Here is a 24,031-nt window from a genome sequence, read left to right on the forward strand (position 1 = left end):
CCACAAAACTCACTGGATGGCCTTGGACAAGTTGCTATCTCAGTGCTGCTCAACTTCGGCCCTCCTGCAGATGTTGGCCTTCAACACCCCTAATCCCTGGCTGTTGGCCACTGTGGCTGGGGATTATGGGAGTTGTAGTCCAAAAACAGCTAGGGGGCCGAAGTTGAGCAGGCCTGTGCTATCTCTTAGCCTAACCTTTTTCAGGGTGGGGGTGAGGACATGGACTACCTTGGAGGACAAGCAGAATAGAAATGTAACACATCACACAACTATATATAGTATTAACAAAACAAAAAAATACACACATATTCATTCTGTGATTTGGGAAGTCCAACATTCAGAAAATATGCCATGAAAAGATTCCTGAAAGCTCCAACATTTTGCAAATGCTTCTAAACACTAAGATGTACTTCCCTTTTCACCCAAGGCTGGCCACACAAGAGGACTGACACTGAACTGCCAGGTGTGCTTAGGAGGGGACTCATTAAGTAGGTTCACTGTGCAAAAGTCACCTCTGTTGCCAATTTCAGGTAGAAGGGAGGAGCTGGAAAATGGATTTCTTTATCTAGCTTTGCTTTCCTTGCCAGGGAGAGGAAACTGGCAGTGCCAGTGACCCTATAGCAGAGTTCTCAAACTGGTGTCCCCAGATGTTATTGGACTACAACTTCCATCATCCTCAGCCACAATGGCCCAAGTGGGATAAAAGTTGTAGTCCAGCAGCTGGGGAGACCAAAGTTGAGATCTCCTGTCACGTAGGGTCATGCTTTTATAGAGACAGAGATATAACACTTGTTTTGGAAAGAAATTTCAAACTGGTAAATATGCTGGGATACCCCATTCTATAAGAAACATATGTTTGGTTGCTTCATCTGAAAGGCTCTGAAACTGTTTAGCTGATTTGGAAGCCCACGATGTGGAGGCAATATAGAAATGGTTTCATATAACAGCAGTTGCTTGTGGATCTTAATTGAATTCATTCAGCCATCCATATACTGCTTTTCAACAAAAAAAAAAAGTTCTCAAAGCAGTTTACATAGAAAAAGAATAAGCAGAAGATGGTTTAATTCATATTAAAAGGCCTCCCTAGATCCCCTAAATAGTCACTTCCTGGGCTGCTCTACTACTCCGTGACATCACAGCAGCTAAGCCAAAGAGTCCCTAGCTCCCATGTGTACACTGATCTCTTACGACATCAGAGCAGATTCACGAGTGCAGCGACATCAGAGATTGAGAGGACACTTTAATAAGTGAAGACAGAAAAAAAGAAAAGAAACGAAGGACAGGAGCCTTTTATGGAAGACCAAAAACATCTCACTGTGTTGACAGGCCCTTTGCCTATCACAGTGCCAGTGACCCTACAGCAATGACCCAAGTTTGAGTATTTTAATAGTCAAGATCCAGAGGTCATCACCCATTACCAGTGTAAGGTCAGTGTCTATCACACACAAACAAGACGTTCTAGGGAGTTTCAGCCACATTCTACTGTGGACTGCCTTGGGCCAATCACTGCCTGCACGATGTTCTACGGAACACTGAGGTTCTCCCCACCAGCAACACATCACCCTTCTTTTCCTCCCCATATGATCTCATATCCTAGGACAGGAGTGTACAACCTGAGGCTCTCCAACTGTTATTGGACTACAACCCCTATCATCCCCAACTGTAACAGCCGGAGAACCTCAGCCTGGTCACCCCCGTCTTAGGACAAAAGAGAAGAGTCGCTGATCTTGCCAGGAGATGCTGGCTCTTTTTCAATGTCCTTCAGGATCAGCCTTAGTTCCTGAAAGGATTGCCACATTTAGCTGGTTAATCTATTTAAAATGTTAATATTAATGGAAAAGTTTCTAATTAAATCAAGCGATACCTTTTTAAAAAAAGTGTCAGTTATGCTTGATATTAAAAAGTAGTCATCCACATGCTGGGCAGCAATATGGGGGTGATAAGAACAGAACCTGCCCTGCTGCATGCAGGTACTCTTGTAGAACAGGGCAGTCCCGCTCTTTCTTAAGTTGTGCAAACACAGTGGCAGGTGCCCATTATTTCTAATGGGTGTCTCACAACTGCATTAGGCTTGTTTTAAGATGGACTCAAACTGCCTGGTTCCATAACAGCACGGGCAGGGGCCTACACACATACAGCAGTGCGAGCGGTGTCCTGACACTCACATATCGCTGTGCGGTATGTGGGTGACTGACAGCAGGCACCATCGTAGAAGCGGCATTCTTTCTTTCTTCCACACAGAAGAGGATAGGGCAGTTCACACAATCATTAACTGGGTCAGAGTCATGTCTCCTACCCAGTTCCAGGAGCTGTGTGTACTCCTGATTTTTTAATTCATCTGTGAGTAAACAAGGAAGGAGAGGGAGGAAGATCGTTTGCCAAGCAGCAGCTGGGTTGGAGGGCTGGGAATTTAGGAAGCTGCCTTAAACTGAGTCAGGCCATTGGTCCATCTAGATCAGTATTGTCTACACAGACTGGCAGCGGCTTCTCCAGGGTTACAGGCAGGAGTCTATCTCAGCCCTATCTTGGAGATAAGAACAAAAGAACAGTCTTGCCAGATTAGGCCCTGGCTATCTAGGCCAGCATATTGTTTCCCACAGTGGCCCACCAGAAGCCTCCGAGAAGCCGTAGGCAAGAGGTGAAGTCAAGCCCTCTCTCCTGCTGTTGCTCCCCTGCAACTGGTATTCAGAGGCCTCTTGTCTCTGAGGCTGTCCTACCCAGCTCTTAATCGAGGTAAGACAAAAAGCCCTCGCAACCCAGCTGCTGCCTGGCAGACAATCACTTCCTTGCCATCTTTCCTTGCTTTTTATGCACAGGCAATCAAAAATCGGAAGTGCACACAACTCCCCAAACTAGGTCCTACCTAGTTAATGAACGTTTGAACTCACTAATGTCTCTCTTAAAATAGTAGCTGCTGCAACCATTCTCCAGGGTTACAGGTAGGAGCCATTCTCCAAAAAACAAAGAAAATCTGGTCCCCCTACCACAAAGCTATTGTTTTATTCATGTGCAAGTTCATACAGATTTAAAAGCAATCAACACACATATGATTAATCAACTAAGAATTCTTTAATGGGGAAACAGCCCTGCTACCTAGGTATGTAATTAAAGCAGAGGCTGTTACTCAACTGATAAGGCAATAAGGATCACTGGTAAGACAAACAAGCTCATATACTCTCAGATGTAGTCATTTCACATCTGAGTAGCATGGTCCTACGGGCAGAAGTAGAAATGAGATCAGAAAGGGCCTGGGTGGGTGTGTTTCTTCAAAAATGCTTCTGTTTACTATACTACGCCAATTACAGAGAACTAGGAACATTCTTTACCTGTATGGTTTGATAATCTTCTGTCCATAGCGCAAGGCACCCTCCCAGTCCTGCATGTACAGACAGACTCCCATGGCCTGATACATCATGTGTAACATGTAAACATTGCTCTCTGCAAACACAGCGCCCATCTTGTCCAGACTCAGCTCACAAATCTGCAGCAGTTCACTCGGGGGTAAGCCAAGAGTCAAGGAAGTGAAAAATAACCAGTTCTGATCTCAGCTCACACCGCTGAACGTTTAGCATTTTGCACTGGCTCCTTTAAATTTTTTTTAAAACAACAAGAGTGACCTTCCTAAGTGAAGTCACAAGGGTGGATGTTTCACGCAAACATGCAGCCCTCCATGGGCTTCTACGCAAAACTGCTCTACACCAAGTTAGTCCATCTAGCCCAGTATACTGTGGTCAACATTATCTGGTTGCCTCTGCAGGGTTTCAGACAGAGGTCTTTCCTAGCCCTACCTTGAGATGCCAGGGATTAAACCTGGGACCTTCTGCTTGCAAAGCTTCCACTGAACTATGGCCCAATCCCAAACGCAGTAACTGTCCAAGATATTCACTGTATTTAAGTCCCACTGAGCACAGGTTAGCTTTTGTTGACATCTCAAGGAAGTGTTATATTGTGGGGATTATTTCTCCATTAGGATAGAGAGCTTTAGAACCTGGAATTTTCTTCCTTAATTTAGTAGCAAAAAATTAAACACTCAATAATCCAGTTGCAAACTCTTACACACACACACACACACACACACACACACACACAGAAAGGTCAGGTGTTACCTGGGTCCCCAGCTGTTATTGGACTACAACTCCTAGCATTCCCAAACACAATGGCCTTCCATTGTGACTGGGGATGGTGGGAATTGTAGTCCAACTTCATCCAGGAACCCACATTTGAGAATCCTTGAAAGGATAGCAACATATAGCACCAAGTTTAGATAGAAAGGTAAGTAGGCATACTTGCTACATTTCTGTGATCAAAAACTCCAGTTTTCAGAAACAAAACTTAAAGGGGAAAAGACCTGAAAATAGCAGTGTCATGCTTTGGAATTTCATTTCTGGACATGCCTCGACAAAAAAGGCACTAAACTGAATACAAAGTTCAGCTTTACAGAGAGACAGATAAGAGAAAGAACACCAAAGGATATATTTGTAATGTTTGGCCCTCCTGAATTCCTCAATCACATTTCTGGCATATTTGATCATATCTCTCACTGCTTCTGCTGATGGAGACTCATTCAGCTTGCGAATTTCCAGTTTATCTTTATCCTGAGGAAAGAGTTACAAGAGAGTTACAAGGGCTATTCCAGCCTTAAGGAAAAAAAGCAGATCCGCACAGAACTTGATAACAGCCCTGCCAAAAAAATCTAGAGGCTTCAGTGGGTGGGAGCACATTAGAGGAATAAAACTAGGAGGGAGCGGGAAGCAATACACACGTAATTTAACGCCATTCCTCTTCCAGGTATTGGCTGGGAGACCACAGGTGCAATTCGACAAGGTAGAAGGAGACCATGGTTGGATTTCCTGTGGTTTTTTAAAATGGCAAATGAAACCATGCGAGGGAGCATTCTGATTGGGACCATAGTGCTGGGGGGAGGGGTCAACTCTTTCCACCCCACACATGGTGCCTGTAGAGTTTGTTCCATGAGACAAAACCAACAACAGGGGGAGATTTTAACTGGGGAAAGGGCATAGAGGAAAAACAGTTAAATCCTCCTTCTTCCAATGCTATCCCTGGATCTCCCACCACCTTGTATAGCTTGCCCATGCCCAGTTTTATGGCGATAAAAATCTAGATAATGCCCAAAGCAGCACACAAAACATCCCTCCATTGGAAACCTAACCCACCGTGCAAGATGAATGTAGGACTGTTCCAAGATGGCCATGAGATTTTTCTGCTGGAGCTCAGACAGGGAGAAAAAATATTGACATCTGATAACTGAGCCAAGAGGCACCTTTTAACACTGAAGTATTTAGCAGGGAGAGAGCAACTGTCCCTATCCAACTCCAGCACAGCATCCCTCAAGTGATGACTGCTGGTGTCTACCTTATGTTTCTTTTTAGATTGTGAGCCCTTTGGGGACAGGGAGCCATCTTATTTATTATTTTGCTATGCAGAAAAATAAGAATTTTTTCTTGTATTTTACAATACAAGAAAATAAGAACCTTGAGACTTAAAAAAACAACAACAGTACAGCAGGGGTCCCCAAACTGCGGCCCTCCAGATGTTGCTGAACTACAATTCCCATCACCCCCAGCTACAACTTATTGTGGCTGGGATGATGGGAATTGTAGTTCAGCAACATCTGGAGGGCCGCAGTTTGGGGACCCCTGCAGTACAGTATATAAATATTTGTAGTAGTTGTAGCAGCAGCAGCAGCTCACCCAATTTCCAAGCCCCGTCCATGGAAAATATAAAGCGGTTCCAAAGTCTGTTCAAATTGCCAGGACTGGAAACTCAAATTCAACAGTACACAGGCTGATAATCAAGTAACTAGATTATCAAAATGCTTTCTAGATAAGGGTAGGCAACATGTGGTTCTCCAGATGTTGCTGAACTACAACACTGATCATTCCCAAATGTTATAAAGTGGCTGGGGATAATGGGCATTGTAGTTCAGCAACATCATTAGGAAGGGGATTGGAAATAAAACGGCTAACATTATCATGCCCTTATACAAAACTAGGGTGCGGCCACACCTGGAGTACTGCGTACAATTCTAGTCACCACATCTAAAAAAGGACATTGTAGAACTGGAAAAGGTACAGAAGAGGGCAACCAAGATGATCAGGGGCCTAGAGCACCTTCCTTATGAGGCAAGGCTACAACACCTGGGGCTTTTTAGTTTAGAAAAAAAATGACTGCGGGAAGACATGATAGAGGTCTATAAAATCATGCATGGTGTGGAGAAAGTGGATAGAGAGAAATTCTTCTCCTTCTCACATAACACTAGAACCAGGGGCCATCCCTTGAAATTGATTACCAGGAAATCTAGGACCAAGAAACGGAAGTACTTTTTCACACAACGCATCATCAACTTGTAGAATTCTCTGTCACAAGATGTGGTGACAGCCGACAACCTGGATGGCTTTTAAGAAGGGGTTGGATAACTTCATGGAGGAGAGGTCTATGAACGGCTACTAGTCGGAGGGCTATGGACCACCTCCAGCCTCAAAGGCAGGATGCCTCTGAGTACCAGTTGCAGGGGAGTAGCAGCAGGAGAGAGGGCATGCTCACAACTCTTGCCTGTAGGTTTCCAGCAGCCACTGTGGGCCACCTAAAAAAAGCTTCATCTTCTCTCCAGAAAAGGAAAGAAGTGCTAAAGCACAACTATAAGCAACAGGTACTAAGCAACCAACATGAACCTGGGTTCAAATCTTCTCTCAGTCATAGACCTAATAGCTTGTGTGGACAAGTCTCATAAGGACAAACCATAGTTTGTTGCTACATCTGAGCCAGGTCTTTCCGTCTTTGCAGGCAAATTATAAGGCTAAGTAACAAGTAAATTAATAAAGCATGCAGTTAGGCTGTTAAGTACCATTACCTTTTCTTTAGTGATGCACTCTCTGCAATCACAGGTAAAGAAATAGGAATCTTTTAATCGATCATTCCTATCCTCTGTAGGATACAATAGGTCAATGTAACTGGTAAAAATCTAGAGAAGAAACAGTTATTTTATTAACATAGAGATCAGTTTTATAAGAGCAAATAAATCTTCAAATATTTTATGTCTGTCTGTCTGTCTGTCTGTCTCTCTCTCTCTCTCTCTCTCTCACACACACACACACACACACACACACAGAGCTAGGTATGTGGAACATATCCAAATATATTAGAAGCATTAAAACTCAAAACAAACCATAACGCTTCTATGTCTCAAAGCTCAGCGTTCACGTTCTGGTGCCATATTTACAGAGACTGTCTGCTGCTATTCAGTGGTGAGACTATTCAGTGGTGAGACTGAGCCCATCTCCAAAGAAACTCAGAGAATATACTTGGCATGTGGTATGACCAGACAGTTTTCAGGGAAGGATTCTTGAGCTCTAGTTGCAAATTAAGCTCCATTGCTACCAATAGATCCGTACTTCCTCAATCTCCATAAGGCCATTTTTAATATTCTGGAGCTATTTCCATTGTGGAAGACCAACATGATTAGCGTAAGGAGTTCCACTGCTAACCATTTTCTAATTTTCTAAACATGCAGGTGCTACATGTTTAAAAGTATATAAAATATTGTAGCCCTGTGCATGACTGGAAAAATCAGATTCGAATCAGGTCCAATCTCATCAGAAACCACAAATGTTAATTCGGGTCATTTTAGGCCCTTAGAAGGTCAGGTTTGGTAAAATCGGGTCGGTGAAATTGACGATAAATCCCCAAAGAAGTCTATGGGGAAAGGAAAAAATCACCAAAAAATCCCAGTTAGCCTGGGAGCTCGTGAAGCTGGCATACAAGTAGGTAAGGATGGTTGGACTCTGATTTAATTAGAAGTGAACCTGACCATTCTTTGATTTCAAATTAATTTTTAAAATCAACCCAGAAATTGTACTCACAGAGAATGCCAAAGAAAAGTTATGTCACATCTGAGAATCTCAGGAGAAGTGATGTTAACACCAGACACTCCAAGGGGAAGTGATGTTACACTAAATAATCTTCTGCTTTCACTTTTAAATAGCAAGTACTAAATACTTTTTAAAAAATTAAAAATGAATGGGCAGGCAGAGAGAAGCCAGAAAGTGGCTTTTTAAGGAGCTGCGATCAGGAGGGCAGAGGAGAAGCAGATTCCAGCCACCATTTAGAGCTTGAAATGCTCCAACTTTGCCTGAACAGGGTCAAAGTTTGACCCAAACTAGGCTGCACAAGTTCAAGTTTGGACTCTCTCTGAACCCCTCCAATCTGGGCAAAATAGGACCATTTTCTATTTTACTGATCTGATTTTGCACAGCCCTAAAATGCTATAGGAAATGATCATGTAATATAATACAGGTGGAACTCGTTATCCATGGGGGCTCCATTCTGCCCTACAACCAAAGATAACAAAACCACAGATAACAAGACACTGAGTGAATAGGAATTGAGACATTAGGTTCCTGGGCGGGAGGGCAGAAAAAGAAAAAAAGAAATAGAAATAATAGAAATAGAAAATAGAAAAAAAGGGGGAAGGAAAAAAGACAGAAATAGGAGCAAAAAAGCAATGCACTATACTCCCCAGGTCTCCAGCTGACCAGCAATGCCCGCCCCAAACCCTCAATTTGGCCAATTCGTCACCCTCCCCCCAAAAATACTTTTTAAAAAAATACAAAAGAGCCACAAAATGGCTCCTTTCAGCAAAATGGTGGCCGGAAATGATGGTGGCCAGAATGACCTCGGAGGTCTAGGAACCACGGATATATGGATATCAATAGTTCTAAAAACCACATATAATGAGGTTGGGTCTCCATTGCCTGACCATAGATACATGAACCCGTGGGTGTTGGGACCGCATGTGACAACTCTCCCCTGTCTGCAGTTAAGAGATAAAGTTTGAACTTTAAAAACTAAAGAATTTCCAATCCTGTTCCTAGATGTAATTCTTTAAAACATCAGCAGCTTTTTCAAGACGAAAAAGGTCATCTTGGCTAAACTCTCACCTTTACTTATGAATGGCAAAGTAGCAGACCCCAAAATCTCTGAGAATTCCATGCTAGAAAAGCTTCATATTTTAAAAAAAATCTAATAATAATAATAATTATTATTATTATTATTATTATTATTACTTCCAGAAAGGAAATTAAGCATGCATAAGTCATGCAATATAATAAACAATAGAACATTTGCATGGTAGTTACAAATATTTTGGCACAGATCTTGCAGTTTTATTAGAAGTCTAAAGCACTGATTTTGGAGGGAGAGAGAGAGATCCATTCATTGCAAACACATTTGTAGATATTTGTCCTTATTTTGCAATTTGTCCTTATTTTGCCATGCCAACAGCATCTCGGCTTGCCCTGGCAAGCAAAAGGCTCTGTCTGGGCAGAAAAAAAGAAAGCACAACAGCCACCATGCAAAGAAATGTCCTCTGTGCACTTTGTTCCAAATACAAAATATGGCAGAAAGTTCCAATTGTTATGGTTAATCCATAACAATTTTTAGATTTCTCATCTAAAAATGTACACATTTTAAAATACATTTTTTAAAAAGGAGGAGGAGGAGGAACTGGAGGGAAAACCAAATGCAGATCCACCCCATCCGCAATGCCCATTTTCACTTTGCTCTTGATTCTGTTGTGTCCTTCACCTTCTCTCGACATGCCCAAGGCAAGTAGATTTTAGTTGGCAGTTGCTTGTTTTTATTCTACAGCAAGTGCATCTCAATTGCTTTTCTCCAGGCGCAAAATATGGGAGCCAATTTAACCCCCTCCCCCTGCACAGACACATACACTGAGAAATTATGATAGGTTCTTCATGCAGTTCCTATGTTGAACCAGAAGGGGGAGGCACAGGCCATGTCATGGCTTGGAACAGATAAATAAGTTACAGATCTGCTCTAGTTGAATCCTCTCCAACAATTCAATAATACTCTCTGGATTAAAAAATTTTTTTACCAAGGAGTAAATAAGTCTTCTGCACCACACTGAGGGTTTTTTTCTTTTTAAAAAAAATTGTAATTGTTATCCCTCTCCCTTCCTCAGTTCTTGCTACCACTTTTCCATTTCTATTTGAAAGAAAATGCACAAAGCAGCTTACAAAACATTAAACATGCAGCACTACCCACTCACACCCCCAAAATAAAACTGGCGATAATTAAGAGCAAATAACAAAATCATAACGTGCCAATTTAGGGACACCCTGAAAGCACACTGGAATAGATGTGTGCGTCTTTTACTGCGTGGACACCAAGGTTAGCAGAGAAAGAACTAGGCAAACCCACTTAGGATAAAATTCCATCTTCTGGGTGCCACAACAGAAAAGACTCTACCCTTCCTGCCCACCTCCCATACCTGTGAGCAGGGCCTTCAGTGATAGCATGCAGGCTAGTTCACAGTGAACTAAGTGATTCTAATAAATATAAGTGAGGCAGTGTAACACATGGAGGGAGGACCAGCATAGCGTAGTGGTTAGAGTGTTGGACTAGGACCAGGAAGACCCGAGTTCGAATCCCCATTCAACCATGAAACTCACTGGGGGGCTCTGGGCCAGTCACTTATCTCTCAGCCTAACCTACCTGACAGGGTTGTTGCGAGGATAAAAAATAAGCATGTCCTGAGCTCCTCGGAGGAAGAGCGGGATATAAACGTAATTTAAAAATAAATAAATAAATAAATTCCCCCTTATGTTCTGGAATGCAGTAGGCGTAGATAAGACCATCACCACCCTGGTGAACTCAGGCAAGGATGTGGATGTAGGGAAGAGCGGCCTGAACAGCATATTCACCCAAACGGGAAGTGACGGAGCGCCTCTGCACACCTCTTGGATGGAGGGAATTTTTCACTTCTGCAGCCAACCTCTCCTGGGAGTGACCCACGATTAGATAATGGCCTGCATATGTGTACATCCTCCCTACTAGATCAGGGCCAAGAAGGGGATCCTCAAATAGACACATTCACTGAAAGCAACGCCACAGCTAGTTTGAGGTTTCACCACCGGTTTCACTGCTCTCCAAGGTTCTGCCCACACTGGGCACCACAGGGCTCCCTGCTGCAACAGGGAGTCCCAGATGGTGTTGACTACAACCCCCAGCAATGGACACTGGCGAAGGGCTATGAGAGCTGTAGTCCACAACGTCCGGGAAGGATGCAACCTCCCAGGTGCAAGCAGCTCGGCCTTTGAGAGACTTGAAAGAGGAGAGCACAACATGTCTCTGAGGTGTATTTGTGGCTCTCACCATCTGCCAAGTGCACCTGAAGCAACCAAGAACCATTTTTAAAAGCAAGACAACCAAGCCCTGTGAGCATGTGGGTTGCTCCCATGTACCTCCCTGCCAACCCACTCCAGCCGGGGCTTCCTGGCTGCAGCACGTTTCACCACCTTTGCATCTCCTTCTCGTGAGCTGCAATTTTACCTTTAAAACCACCACTTCGGAGAAGTTTACTACAAATAAGAAAACTGTATCGGAGAGGCAGCTGCAACCCATTCTTTATATTTATTATATGTATCTACCAAATATGTGTGGCACCCCAAACTGCCGTCTCTGGGCGGCTTACCATTTTTTGGGAACAGATAATTGCCCTGGATAAAGCTGAAGGTTAGGCTGCAACACCCGCCTATTTGGCCTGTTATTTGGAGGTCCGGTTATTTGGGTGCCCTCTTAAGACTTGGAGGAAAGGCAGAAATATACATGACTCCTGACACCCAGCCACTGCTGAAAATGGCAGGCCTGTGTCAAGTTCTCTCCCTGTAGGATTTGATTAGGCTTGCTTCTGTCATTTCCCCGCTCCGCCCCCACCCGGCAACAGCCAATGGGAAATGACACAGCTAAATGCGATTAGGAGTTGGGGGTGCAGAGAGAAAATGAAGGCCTACCATTTTTGGTGGCAAGGTCATGAGCCATTCTGCCTTAAGAGAAAGAATTAGAATGTCATGCTCTGAAGGGAGGCTTCTCACCACTTCAAGTTTGTTGTGGTGTTTTGTTTTGTTTTTAAGTATTTGGCAAACATAAAGCATGGCATGGAGACAGTACAATGTAGCAAGAAGGCGGGAGTACACATCTCAAGCGCACTGCAGGCATCTAACGCTTAGACTGTTTCGGACAAAAGCACAGCCTGCCCATTCCAAGTGAGAATACATCCATCCCACTGACGCACAGTTACCTCATCTCCAGGCTCAATCTCCTGCACAGCTCTGACTTCAGCCACGGTCCCCTTGTAGGTAACAATCACATTGGGGCAACAACTATGGTTCATGAGTGCCACACTGGACCAAAACAAAACAAACAAACAAAACCCATCTCAGAAGAGAATTTATTGCTCCACAGGAAACCATCCTAAAAACACATGCCAAAAACTACAGAGAGAACTAAAGGAGGAGAGCTGGTCTTGTGGCAGCAAGCATCCATTGTCCCTGTTGCTAAGCAGGGTCCACCCTGGTTGCATTTGAAAGGGAGACTAGAAGTGTGAGCACTGTAAGAGATCCCCCTCAGGGGGTGGAGCTGCTCTGGGAAGAGCAGAAGGTTCCAAGTTCCCTCCCTGGTTTCTCCAAGAGAGGGCTGAGAGAGACTCCTGCCTGCAACCTTGGAGAAGCTACTGCCAGTCTGTGTAGACAATACTGACCTAGATGGACCAGTGCTCTGACTCAGTATCCTATGTGCAGGACTTGCCTCAACCATACACAATAAAACTTAGATAGCAGTTTCCAGAACTGCTGCCTAAGATCCTTTAACCAGAGTTACCCGGAATTATAACGGTCACTTTGGGCTTGTGGAATATGTGCTTCACCCGAACCTAGGGCCTTCTCCCTACTGCATGCACTACCTGCACAGGCTGCTAGGGGCCCACAGGGAGCTGTTGTTATATTAATACCTCATAGATCTCTATCCTTCTATGCAGACACACAGAGGCTATTCTCACGCGCAGTGGAAACTGGGCTAAGGGAGCCCAGCCAGTTTCCTCAGTGCATGAGGGCTGCCGGCAAACTCTTTTAAGTAGCCCGCCGCTTAACCCAGCCGGGTTAGGTGATCGTGTGTCGGTGCAGCGCCGCAGCAACTCACAGGTAGCTCCGACGGGTAGGCTACAACAAACCTCCTGGTGTCGGGAGGCTCCCTAGAATGGCCCGCACACTTGCACAGGGCATTCTGGGACTTCCAGGAATCCCACCGCCCCCCCAACGGAGCCAGTAATCCGTTGGCGAAACGGAGCCGGTAATTGTCTGCACGGCTGATCTGGCCCCCCAGGGAGGGCTCCCTGATCGTCTGCAGGGAGAGCGGGTCAAGCCTGCTCTCCCGCAACCCCCCTTTAGGCTCTTCACACTGCTTATGTGGACAGCCTTACAAAGTACATCATACTTAACCCAATGGCAGAGAAACCACTTGGTAACCCAGGGGTGAATGTCAAGAGTCACAAGGGCACAATGAGCACTCTTCCAGGAGCTGAGACAGGAACAGCTTCCTTACTACCTTTACAATCTATAGCTTTTTGTCCAGTTGTGGGAAACTATCAGAGAAGCTCTGTTTTAAAAATACAACTTTTAAAATGCTTACTCAGGGAATATTGCTGACCCCAAGTGTGAAAGTTCTTCATCTTCAATTGTGAAGCCATTACAGTTAACCTAAGAGGGAAAGGGGTAAAACTGAGAGAAAGACATTGATCTTGGAAATAAAACCTGGTGGCTGATTTAGCATTGCATGTTAAGAGACCTTATTCATCTGCAGCACACTGATTAATCTGATTAGAATGCTATTTATTCTTAATCAAGTCTTGCTGCTGACCGACTTGCTTTACAAGAAGAAAGGTCAACATTCATTTTAGCCTCTAATTTTGTTGTAAAAGATTAAGAACTGGGAAAGCAGAGCTTAGTCTTAGTAGATAGTATCAGCATCCAGAAGGCAGGTGAAAGAAAGGCAGCCGAATGAGATATTCTGGTTGGAAGGAGGTTAAGAAACCTAATATATATGGATGGTTTCATATCTCCATGTCACTTCTCCTTTGTGAGCTCAAAAGCCCCCCGTTTCAAGGTGGATTCCAACAAAGGATGTTTGGAGTGACATGCACAGCAGTTCCATGCATGAACCATCTAGAAATGAAGCCAATTTACCTTCTGCAAGTGCAATGGCCAGCACCAGAGAGCCAGCGTGGTGTAGTGGTTAGAGTGCTGGACTAGGACTGGGGAGACCCGAGTTCAAATCCCCATTCAGCCACGATACTAGCTGGGTGACTCTGGGCCAGTCACTTCTCTCTCAGCCTAACCTACTTCACAGGGTTGTTGTGAAAGAGAAACTCAAGTATGTAGTACACCGTTTTGGGCTCCTTGGAGGAAGAGCAGGATATAAATGTAATAATAATAATAATGGCCAGGGATTCGTGAGAATCAGGATGGAGGCCAAGAAGTGTCCCATGGAAATGGATCAACCTCCATGTTCAGAAGCAGGATACCTCCAGATATCAACTGCAGAGGAGGCTTCTTGCCTTCTGCCCTACTAGTGGGCTTCCAGAGGACACAGTTAGTCCCTGTAGGAAACAGAATTCTAGACATGATGGATCTTTCCTCTGTTCCAATAGAGCTCTTCGTATGTCCTTATTACACAAACCCCATACAACCCTCCACCTCTTTTTGGCAACCCTGCTTCCTACACTTCTGGTGCAGAGAAAATCATATGCCCCAAATCACGCAAAGCTACCATCTTGGTGCAGCTAACCAGTCCATGAAACTCATTGTTATTTTAGCTCTCTTACTTGGCCAAAGAGGACCTCAAGAGCGGCATTGTCAGGGTATTCCATGTGCTTCGAATAAAAGTGATGGAGAGCAGAGATGTCGTTCTGAATCAGCTCCTTCTTTTCATTGTCAAGCTTGTCAAGATCTGAAAAGGGAAAACATACCCTTTTTCAATACTGCAGACCACTTTGCAGGTTCACTGAAGCACGAGTCAGCTTCAAGACGTAAGTACGTAAGAGGGGAAACCCTCTTGTCAGAAACCCTCTGACAAAGAGAGTCAGGTGGAAGAACAATTTTTTGCACTGCAATGGGTGTCATCCCTCCTCTCGTAGGCCTTGTGGAAATGAACACTGCCAGCAAGCAGATACTGGACCTACTAGTTGGCTAGTTCACATGATGATCATCAGGGTAAGACAAGTGGCCTACGCTACTTTGCCCTATCCTACTTCGGGAGCAATGCAAGGGGGGAAGCAAGGCTGGAGAGGGAGGAAGTGTTCACCTGGGAGAGAGGAGCTGGGTCGAAAGCATCCTCCCTCTCTGACCTTGCTTCCCACCCTGCCCCCCGGCACATGATCACAAAATGGGTGCACACCGCTTCCAAACTAGGGCAGGACATTTGTCCTGCGCTTCTGATCGTCCTGTGGTGATCAGCCTAGTGTATCTTCTGCCTGTCATGTGGAAAGTTTCACCTTTAAGATGAGCAATCCCATTGGTTTGCAATGTACGTTAGCTGGTCATGCATCAACCAATATACATCACTGGCTGATGAGTAATTAAAATAAGTTATCCTTGTTTCCAAACAGGTACCATCCACGTTATAATGTTAAGGGAGCGAACACTGTTTAGCAACGACAATAACGGTCTATATGCACAAGAAAAGCAGATATGAAGTTACTCAAAAGGTTGGGTTGGTAATGGTTGGATATCTCCCTTTGTGCAGCTGCAGTGATGTTGGCCACCTGCCTTTTGATGACAGGTTCCTAGTGTTTGTCCTCAAGCAATAATTAGGGCAAATTCTATACCTGTGTTTATTCCAGAATGGCTTCGCACTACAGACTGGCAACGGGAGAGGTGCGTATTCTCCTTTCCTCCCACCAGACCTGTCAAGGTGTTCCACACTGTGCAGAATGTTCCATTCATTCAGGGATTATAATTTACCTGTATACAGTTCTGGGCTACTCAAACATGGCAGGCAGCAGAGATAAAATTGATTAGCTTCCTTCCTTTCACTGCTTTAGCCAGGGCTAAAAAACAACTAGATCGCCTCTATCCCAGAAAGGCCCAAAAGTAAACCAAAGTGAAATGACTAGATTTCTCTGACCTCCCGCCAGAAGTAATTGCACACAAACGCATAAAGGAGCGAAGGAGACGCCTGGACTGAATGCCAATGGAAAACCAGATGTTTAGTTACAGCAGTGTGACAAGAATATTGAGAGCTTACAACTATTTCTATGATTTCATCCATCCATCCATCCATCCATCCATCCATCCATCCATCCATCCAATTTCTATACTGCCCTTCCAAAAATAGCTCAGGGCGGTTCACTCAGAGAAATAACAAATAAATAAGATTTAGCTAAGATACTTTGTACTTCACCAAAAAAACAAAAAAAAAATCAAATTAGGTGTCTGATTGTGCACCAGAGATGAGCCAGGACTACCTTCTGCCAAGCTCAATTCTAGAGAGAAATATAAGAGCAAAGGCTGAGACATGACGAGCGTCACATGCATGTCCTATCACTAATATGAACATATGAAACTACTTTATACTGGGAGCACTGGTCCATCTGTGTCAGTACTGGCAGCAGCCCTTCAGGGTCAGGGATGTGCACGAAGGGGGTTGTGCACTCCCGGGAAGCAGAAGGGGGTTACCTTTAAGGAGCAGGGAGGGTGCCCTTACCCCCCCTCCCGCCGTCTCCAAAAACGCTGGTGCAGGACTGCTGTGTACCTCCTTGCAGCCCCGGTCAGCGTCGTACCAGAAGTGGCTAGTGCACATGTGTGACATGCGCACCGGACACTTCCGGTACGACGCTGATCGAGGCTGCAAGGAGATATGCAGTAGCCCCACGCCAACGTTTTTTGAGACAGCGCCAGTGGGGGAAACGTGGCAGAGGTAATGCGGCAGGTTTGTGTGTAAGGGCATCCTCCCTGCCCCTTAAAGGTAACCCCCCCCGCCTCTGAACTGGTCCGAACGCCCGATCTCCGAACTGGTTTGTGTGCGTCCCAATCCAGGGTTTCAGACAAGAGTCTTTCATAGCCCTACCTGGCAATGTTGTTGGGGATTGAACCTGTACTTTCTGCATGAACTTCTACATGAACATTTTGAACTTGTACTTTCTGCATGAAAGAAATGTGCTCCACGACTGAGCTTCTACAGCAAAGGTATGTGAAAATGGTTCCCTGTCCCAAAATGGCTTATAATCTAAACACACACACACACACACACACACACACACACACACACACACACCAGCAACAACAGCCACTGCAGAGATATGCTGGGCTGAAAAGGCACAGTTGCTTCTGCTCCCACCTCTCGCTGTGTATAAGAAAGCCACCACTTTAAAAGCTGCCTCTTAGGCATTAGCAGGGCAATGCAGCAAGTTATGCTACATCAGAGACTACAGACACCCCAAGTTTCCAGAGTGACTCTTTAGGGTAGAGAGCTGGCCTTGTGGTAGCAAGCATGCATCGTCCCCTTGGCTAAGCAGGTTTCACCTTGCTTTGCATTGGGATGGGTGGCCACATGGGCGCACTGTCTGCTGTAAGGTAGTCCCCTTAGGGAATGGGGCCATAGCTCAGTGGTTGAGCATCAATCCCAGGGGTTCAATCCCTGACACCTCCAGATAGGGCTGGGAAGAGCTCCTGCCTGAAACCCTGGAGAGCCTCTGCCGGTCAGTGTAGGCAGGGTTGTCCTAGATCTGACTCTGTATAAGGCAGCTTCCTTGTGTTCCCATGTACTGATGTATTAAAATAATTTAGAAGCCCCAAAGCCAGAAGGTTCTTTTTTAAGTGGCCGTCTCCTTTTTATGCCAAACTGTTAAGTTAGAATTGTGATATAATTAATGCAGTGCTTGGCACAAATATATAGGAAAGCCGTTGTGTTGCTGATTAAAACAGCTGCCTCTTTCTTCACAGGGATGGTTGTGTTTCCTTATCACCTCATATTCGAATGAGTTGAAGATGAGTGGCAGGGAAGTCCAAGAGACCAACATTCTCCAATACATCTAGCTAATATGCCAGCTTGCCCCGCCTCTTACTATCAGCACCAAGCAGGAGAGCAACACTACATGGCTGCTCCTACAATTCCAGACTGCTGAGTCTTCTTAACATTTGTTCAGTTTCTAACTCTGCCTTAAGCAGCAAGGGTAGGTGGGTAGAATCTCTCTCTCTCTCTCTCTCTCTCTCGCTCTCACACACACACACACACACACACACACACACACACACACACACACACACACAAAGAGGCTTTCCTTCGATTGCTTTCAGGATGTGGACTTTCAAATGCAATCACAAAGAACATGTCAGATTTGACTGGCAGTGACAGGTACGCAACTAAACACCAGCGGGGCCTGCAATTAGCCCCAAAGACACTGTCACTATCAAGCAACTACACCAGCACTGACTTTTTGCCCCCTGGTAACTACACTGGCTGTTTTAAATTTTGCAACATTACAATTCACAGAAGTCACCCTGGTTGCCAGCAGAGCCGTTTGATGGGCAGATACTCCACATAATTGGCGGGTCTGAATTTTCATTCTCTCTTTTCCAGAGTCCGAGACACAATGGAATAGTTGGAAAGCTGTTCTGTCTCTACACATACAGGACCCCGAGAACAGGCAGTTTCATTGAAAGGATCACTTTCTGAATGTCCTGTGGAAGACCCTTGTGATTCTCCATTTGTTTTTACTTACGGGATTCAAACTCTTGTACAGAAAGGAGTTTTTCTGATTCAGTCCTTTCAGGGTGCATTTTCTGGAAAGAGGGAAAACAGGAAAAGAAAGACCATTTTAAGAATTCCTCTTATCATCTGCTTAATGTCATGCCTAATGCCTCTGTGCCCCATAAATTGTTCACAAAGGCCAATGAACATCATTCTAGTTTAATTTTGCCTACACCATATGCCAAATTAATCAAACACAACCCCAAGAACTTCTACCAAATTCACGCATACACACACACAAGCACACACCACAAGTAATTTTTAAAAATATGTCGCTAGCTTTAGTTGCAGGCTCCCAGAAAGCAGCTAACAGTAGCAAGCAGTTTGGAGGCAGACTTCTCTTTGAGGAAAGCGAATAATCTCAGTGTTGACAGAGTTCAAAAGCAACACTCCAGAGTTGGCCTTAGGCCACTTCTTTGTAATCTTGGCCATTAAATACGGGTTTGCAGGTGGCCCAACAGCTGAGGTTCAGGGACTATGGTTTGCATATTTAGCTTTCATATGCCATGTAGGGCTCCCTCCCACTTCCCTGCTAGCTATAAAAGCACAAATTTATTCCAATGACTCTTCATCATTAAACATCTAATTTTGTTTGTGGATCACCACTAGACTGTGCTTTAATTTTAAAAAAAGAAAGAAAAAGCACGAGGGAGAAGGCAGGCTACTATCCCAGCAGGCCTTCAGAGTCCTCTCTCTATACTGCATCTGGGTCACCCTTGTCATATAAGCAGATCTCAAATGTACAGATTTTCATCAAAGGCGCTTTTTTTTTTTTTTTGCGCATAGGAAGAGAAGTTGGAGCTTTACAACAGTGTATGATGCAGTGACCTTGAAACTTGCCAATCTCATTTGCTCCCTGCAAAGACATTTCGAGATACATTCCTCACCAACCCAAATTTCTCTGAGTCGCTTGAGATCTATGGGGAAATTTTATTCAATCCACAGGAAGGATCTTCCGTGGGGGCTCTTTCCACTCCAGCCCTGGCTTCGTAAAACTCACTTCCATGGAAATCTAGTTGCACCCAACACTGCAATCAACTCAAAAGTTAGTCCCATGGAGTTTAATGGGACAAATTCCCAGGTACATTTATATAGGATTACAACTTCAGAAGGCAGGTAAAAATTCAACTCCAGAAAAATATCTTGTATACTTTGGGCTGATATGATACTTAATCCAAGTGCTTTTAAGCTATTTTGAATCATTTAATTATCATTATTAATTTTATTTATTTTATCCTTCTATTATTATTATTATTTATTTACACAGTCAGACAGGTGTTATTGACTGGTTTGTTTTATCCAGACATCGAGTCCTTCCCAAGGACCTGGGATGCCAGAATTTTATTGTCAGTTGTTATAGATATCGTCGCAGAATATAGGCTGTTCCCAGTAAAGCTGCTTTTTGTAATTGGCTGATGGTGATTTCTGTGGCCCCTATGGTGTTGAGGTGCTCTTCAAGGTCTTTTGGAACTGCACCCAGGGCCCCAATTACCACTAGGATTATTTTGGTCTTCTTCTGCCACAGCCTTTCAATTTCAATCTGTAGATCTTTGTATTTGGTGATTTTTTCTGTTTCTTTTTCTTCTATTCTGCTATCCCCTGCTATTGCTATGTCGATTATTTTGACTTGTTTTTCTTTCTTCTTGACTACAGTTATATCTGGTGTATTGTGTGGCAGATGTTTGTCTGTTTGTAGTCGGAAGTCCCATAATATTTTTACATTTTCATTTTCTTCAACTTTTTCAATTTTATGGTCCCACCAATTCTTGGCTACAGGTAGCTTGTATTTTTTGCAGATGTTCCAGTGTATCATCCCTGCTACCTTGTCATGCCTTTGTTTGTAGTCAGTCTGTGCGATCTTCTTACAACAGCTTGATCAGGTGGTGGTGGTGGTGGTGGTGGTGGTGGTGGTGGTTCTTATTAATTATTATTATTATTATTTCATCGCTTTCATCTTTGCATCAAATACTACCTTGAGTTAGGGCATGACACATAAATGACAGTATGAAATATTTTGTTAGTTGCAATGCAAGTTGTATTTGTGAGGCAGGATAGAAGTTCAATTACATATACAATATTGTAATAAAAAATAAATTCAGTATTATTGATTGAACAATGCAAAAATCCCAAGCAACAATGCAACAATGCCAAGTTGAAGATGGATCATCCTGGAGAGAATCTATCTATGTGGTCACTAAGAGTCGACACCACTTGATGGCACTCGATCACTCAATTAATCAATCTTTCCAATGGTTAAAGCAGAGGTAGGCATTGGGCAACCTTGGCTTTCCAGCTATTGTTGAACTACAACTCCCATCAGACCCAGCCAGTGTTCCCTCTAACAGGGATTCCCAGATGTTGTTCACTACAACTGCCAGCATCCCTAGCTGCAATGGCCTTTGGCTGGGGTTTATGGGAATTGTAGTCAACAAATCTGGGAATCCCTGTTAGAGGGAACACTGGCTGGGAATGATGGGAGTTGTAGTTCAACAACTGCTGGAGAGCCAAGATTGCCTAGCCCTGGGTTAAATCGTAAACTGCCCAGAGACACTTGGGGGGGGGGCGTTCCTACAAATGAGATAGATAGAGATAGATGGTCATTTCCCCCACTTTCTCCCATACTAGTGTTGTTAACTTCAGTAATTTATTATCTCATTTTGTGGCTTGTATTGATTAAGCACGAATGGCCAATTGGCAAACCACAAGCTGTATCCATCTCCAGCCCCTCAGATTTTATCCAGCTCCCATCCACCCTTCCCTGTATGTGATTGTTCTAAAATATGCTTACCAGCCTAAAATGTATTCATTACATTTTTGTCCCACCCGTCCTACAAAGAGTTCAAAGGAGCATAATGAGAGCCAGTGTGGTATAGTGGTTAGAGTGCTGGACTAAGACCAGGGAGACCCGAGTTCAAATCCCCATTCAGCCATGAAACTAGCTGGGTGACTCTGGGCCAGTCATTTCTCTCTCAGCCTAACCTACTTCACAGAGTTGTTGTGAAAGAGCAACTCAAGTATGTAGTACACCGCTCTGGGCTCCTTGGAGGAAAAGCGGGATACAAATGTAATAAATAAATAAATAAATGAATACATCATAGGGAAGTGCGAGTCAGCCGTGAGACCAGTTTATTTCGAATCCGAACCGGATTCAAACCGACCCAGCCCAGTCTGGGCTGTGACTCGGCTGAACCAGGCAGAACAGGCTTGCGGGCCGGCTCAGGGGGTATAAGGCAGCTTCCTGTGTTCCTAGTATTATGTTCACTTGTCACTTTCAGAGGCTCCCAGTCACCAGGTTCTGAACAGATGTACTCAACCATCTGAATGCAAACCAGGGCAGACCCTGTTTAGCAAAGGGGACAATTCATTCTCAAACTACACACAAGACCAACACTCCTAAGACTCCCCTTAACATTCATTGAACCATTTAACATTCAGCAAGCAGCTTTTGGAACTGCTTGTAGCAAGAGCACAAGCTTATGCCAAGGAAGCGGGGCAGAAAAGTGAGATCAGGATGGCCTAGAAAAGGCTTTGCCTTTTCAGGAAGCAAGTTTTTGATGGAGGATTGTAACAGAGGAGAGGAGGAAACAGATTGACAGGCAGAGAAGGCAGAGGCTGTTCAAGGACACCGCAGTTCAAGAGGTTCTTGAGCAGATCTTCAGTAGAACATCGGTCAGCTATCCATTTGCAGAGTAGCAGCCAATATACATAAAACAAGCACTTGTATAATGAATTTTGCAGAAATGGTTATTTGGTCTCATTCCTGGCTCTTTCCTCTCCGTCTTTTAAACAAAACAAAACAAAAAGCAGAATTCCGCCCAAGAGTTTCGGGTCCTGCTCACCTGTTTGGCAAGGATCCTCGCAGTGAGTCTCACAGTCTCCGAGGGATTCCAGTTCTGCCCAAACACACACATGGCAGAACATTCCAGCTTGTGCAGTGGCCAGTCCCGTTTCTGGAAGGTTAAACAGAAGGGGGGGGACCCCGTGAATATGCATTTCGTAACTGAGAAGAGGATGCCATGTGCCCCACCAGAATTCTGAGGTCAAGTGAAATGTGTTTCCTTTAGAAAAATAAGATGACATTTGCTAAAACTGAACTAAAGATGGGACCAACGGGAAGATTAAAACAAAAAACAAAAAACTGCTGAGGTTGTTTTTAACATGGACTGACAAAACATTAGTGCAATATCAAACTGAAGGAGGACAGACATGGCCAGCACCAGGGGTTGGAAGGGCTGAGCAGTTATCAGGAGTCCAGACCAGTGACAAAGCCACAGGCCAAGAGCAGCACTGGCAAAACGATTCTCACTTGGCATGGGGTCTAACCCGGTCAGAGGCAGCACAAACTGTTTCCAACATGAATTGTCCCCTTTGTTCAGCAGCAGCACATCCCAAAGCTGCTTGAGGCACTGCAGAGGATTCGGAAGTGTTCTCTCTACTCCCCTCCATCGTTCACAGCCTGTGCCTCAGCAAAGCAACGCCTTCTTAAAGTGGTGATTCTCTTTTACTTAGCTGGGGGAGAGCAACTGGCCCTATCCGTCCCCAGCACAGCATCCCCCCAGAAGCTGTTGCTGGTGCTACTGTATGTTTCTTTTTTTAGATTTTGAGCCCTTTGGGGACAGGGAGCCATTTTGTTTACTTATATCTACATGAACCACTTTTGTTGAAAAGCAGTATATAAATGTGTCATATTTGTATTCCCTGCTTTCCCCACCTTCCACACCACCCCTGCTAACGTGGCAAAGAGGCACCTTTTAACATGGTGATTCTCTTTATTAATTATTATTATTTACATTTTATATCCCGCTTTTCCTCCAAGGAGCCCAGAGCGGTGTACTAAATACTTAAGTTTCTCCTCACAACAACCCTGTGAAGTAGGTTAGGCTGAGAGAGAAGTGACTGGCCCAGAGTCACCCAGCAAGTATCATGGCTGAATGGGGATTTGAACTCGGGTCTCCCCAGTCCTAGTCCAGAACTCTAACCACTACACCACGCTGGCTCTCTTAGTAAGTGGAGAGTAACTGGCCATATCCACCCCCAGCACAGTACTTCCAGTGACTGTTGCTGGTGTCTATCTTATGTGTCTTTTTAGATTGTGAGCCCTTTGGGGACAGGAATCTATCTTATTTATTTATTATTTCTCTGTGTAAACCACCCTGAGCCATTTTTGGAAGGGCAGTATAGAAACAGAATATAAATAATTAAAATATTTCCCAAGCATTTTTCTTCATTTATTCAACAAAGGCAAACAAACAAAAAAAAAAAAACCCAGACACAAAGGAAAAATTATCTAGTTGTGTCAGAAAGTTGGTGTTCCACAAACTGAAAGATCCCTTGCATAAGCTCTGAATCACAGTTGTATTAATACTGATGTTTTGAAGAGTTCATGTTATATTTTGCTATGTATTGTTTTCTT

General features: G+C 44.2%; 1 protein-coding gene across 1 annotated transcript in view; it reads right to left on the reverse strand.

Moving 5' to 3' along the window:
• The window catches only part of SMYD2 (SET and MYND domain containing 2), a 56,023-nt gene that overhangs the window by 5,205 nt on the left and 26,787 nt on the right, over window positions 1-24,031 (reverse strand). Inside the window, exons 3-10 of the mRNA XM_053309398.1 lie at window positions 22,458-22,568; window positions 18,590-18,650; window positions 14,693-14,817; window positions 13,501-13,568; window positions 12,116-12,218; window positions 6,872-6,982; window positions 4,475-4,595; window positions 3,327-3,501 (exon numbers count right to left, since the gene is read on the reverse strand). Coding sequence (XP_053165373.1) covers window positions 3,327-3,501; window positions 4,475-4,595; window positions 6,872-6,982; window positions 12,116-12,218; window positions 13,501-13,568; window positions 14,693-14,817; window positions 18,590-18,650; window positions 22,458-22,568 — 875 coding nt within the window. The remainder of the gene's footprint in view (window positions 1-3,326; window positions 3,502-4,474; window positions 4,596-6,871; window positions 6,983-12,115; window positions 12,219-13,500; window positions 13,569-14,692; window positions 14,818-18,589; window positions 18,651-22,457; window positions 22,569-24,031) is intronic.

The sequence above is a fragment of the Hemicordylus capensis genome, chromosome 1, assembly GCF_027244095.1.
Source record: "Hemicordylus capensis ecotype Gifberg chromosome 1, rHemCap1.1.pri, whole genome shotgun sequence".
In the NCBI taxonomy this organism is placed as follows: Eukaryota; Metazoa; Chordata; class Lepidosauria; order Squamata; family Cordylidae; genus Hemicordylus; species Hemicordylus capensis.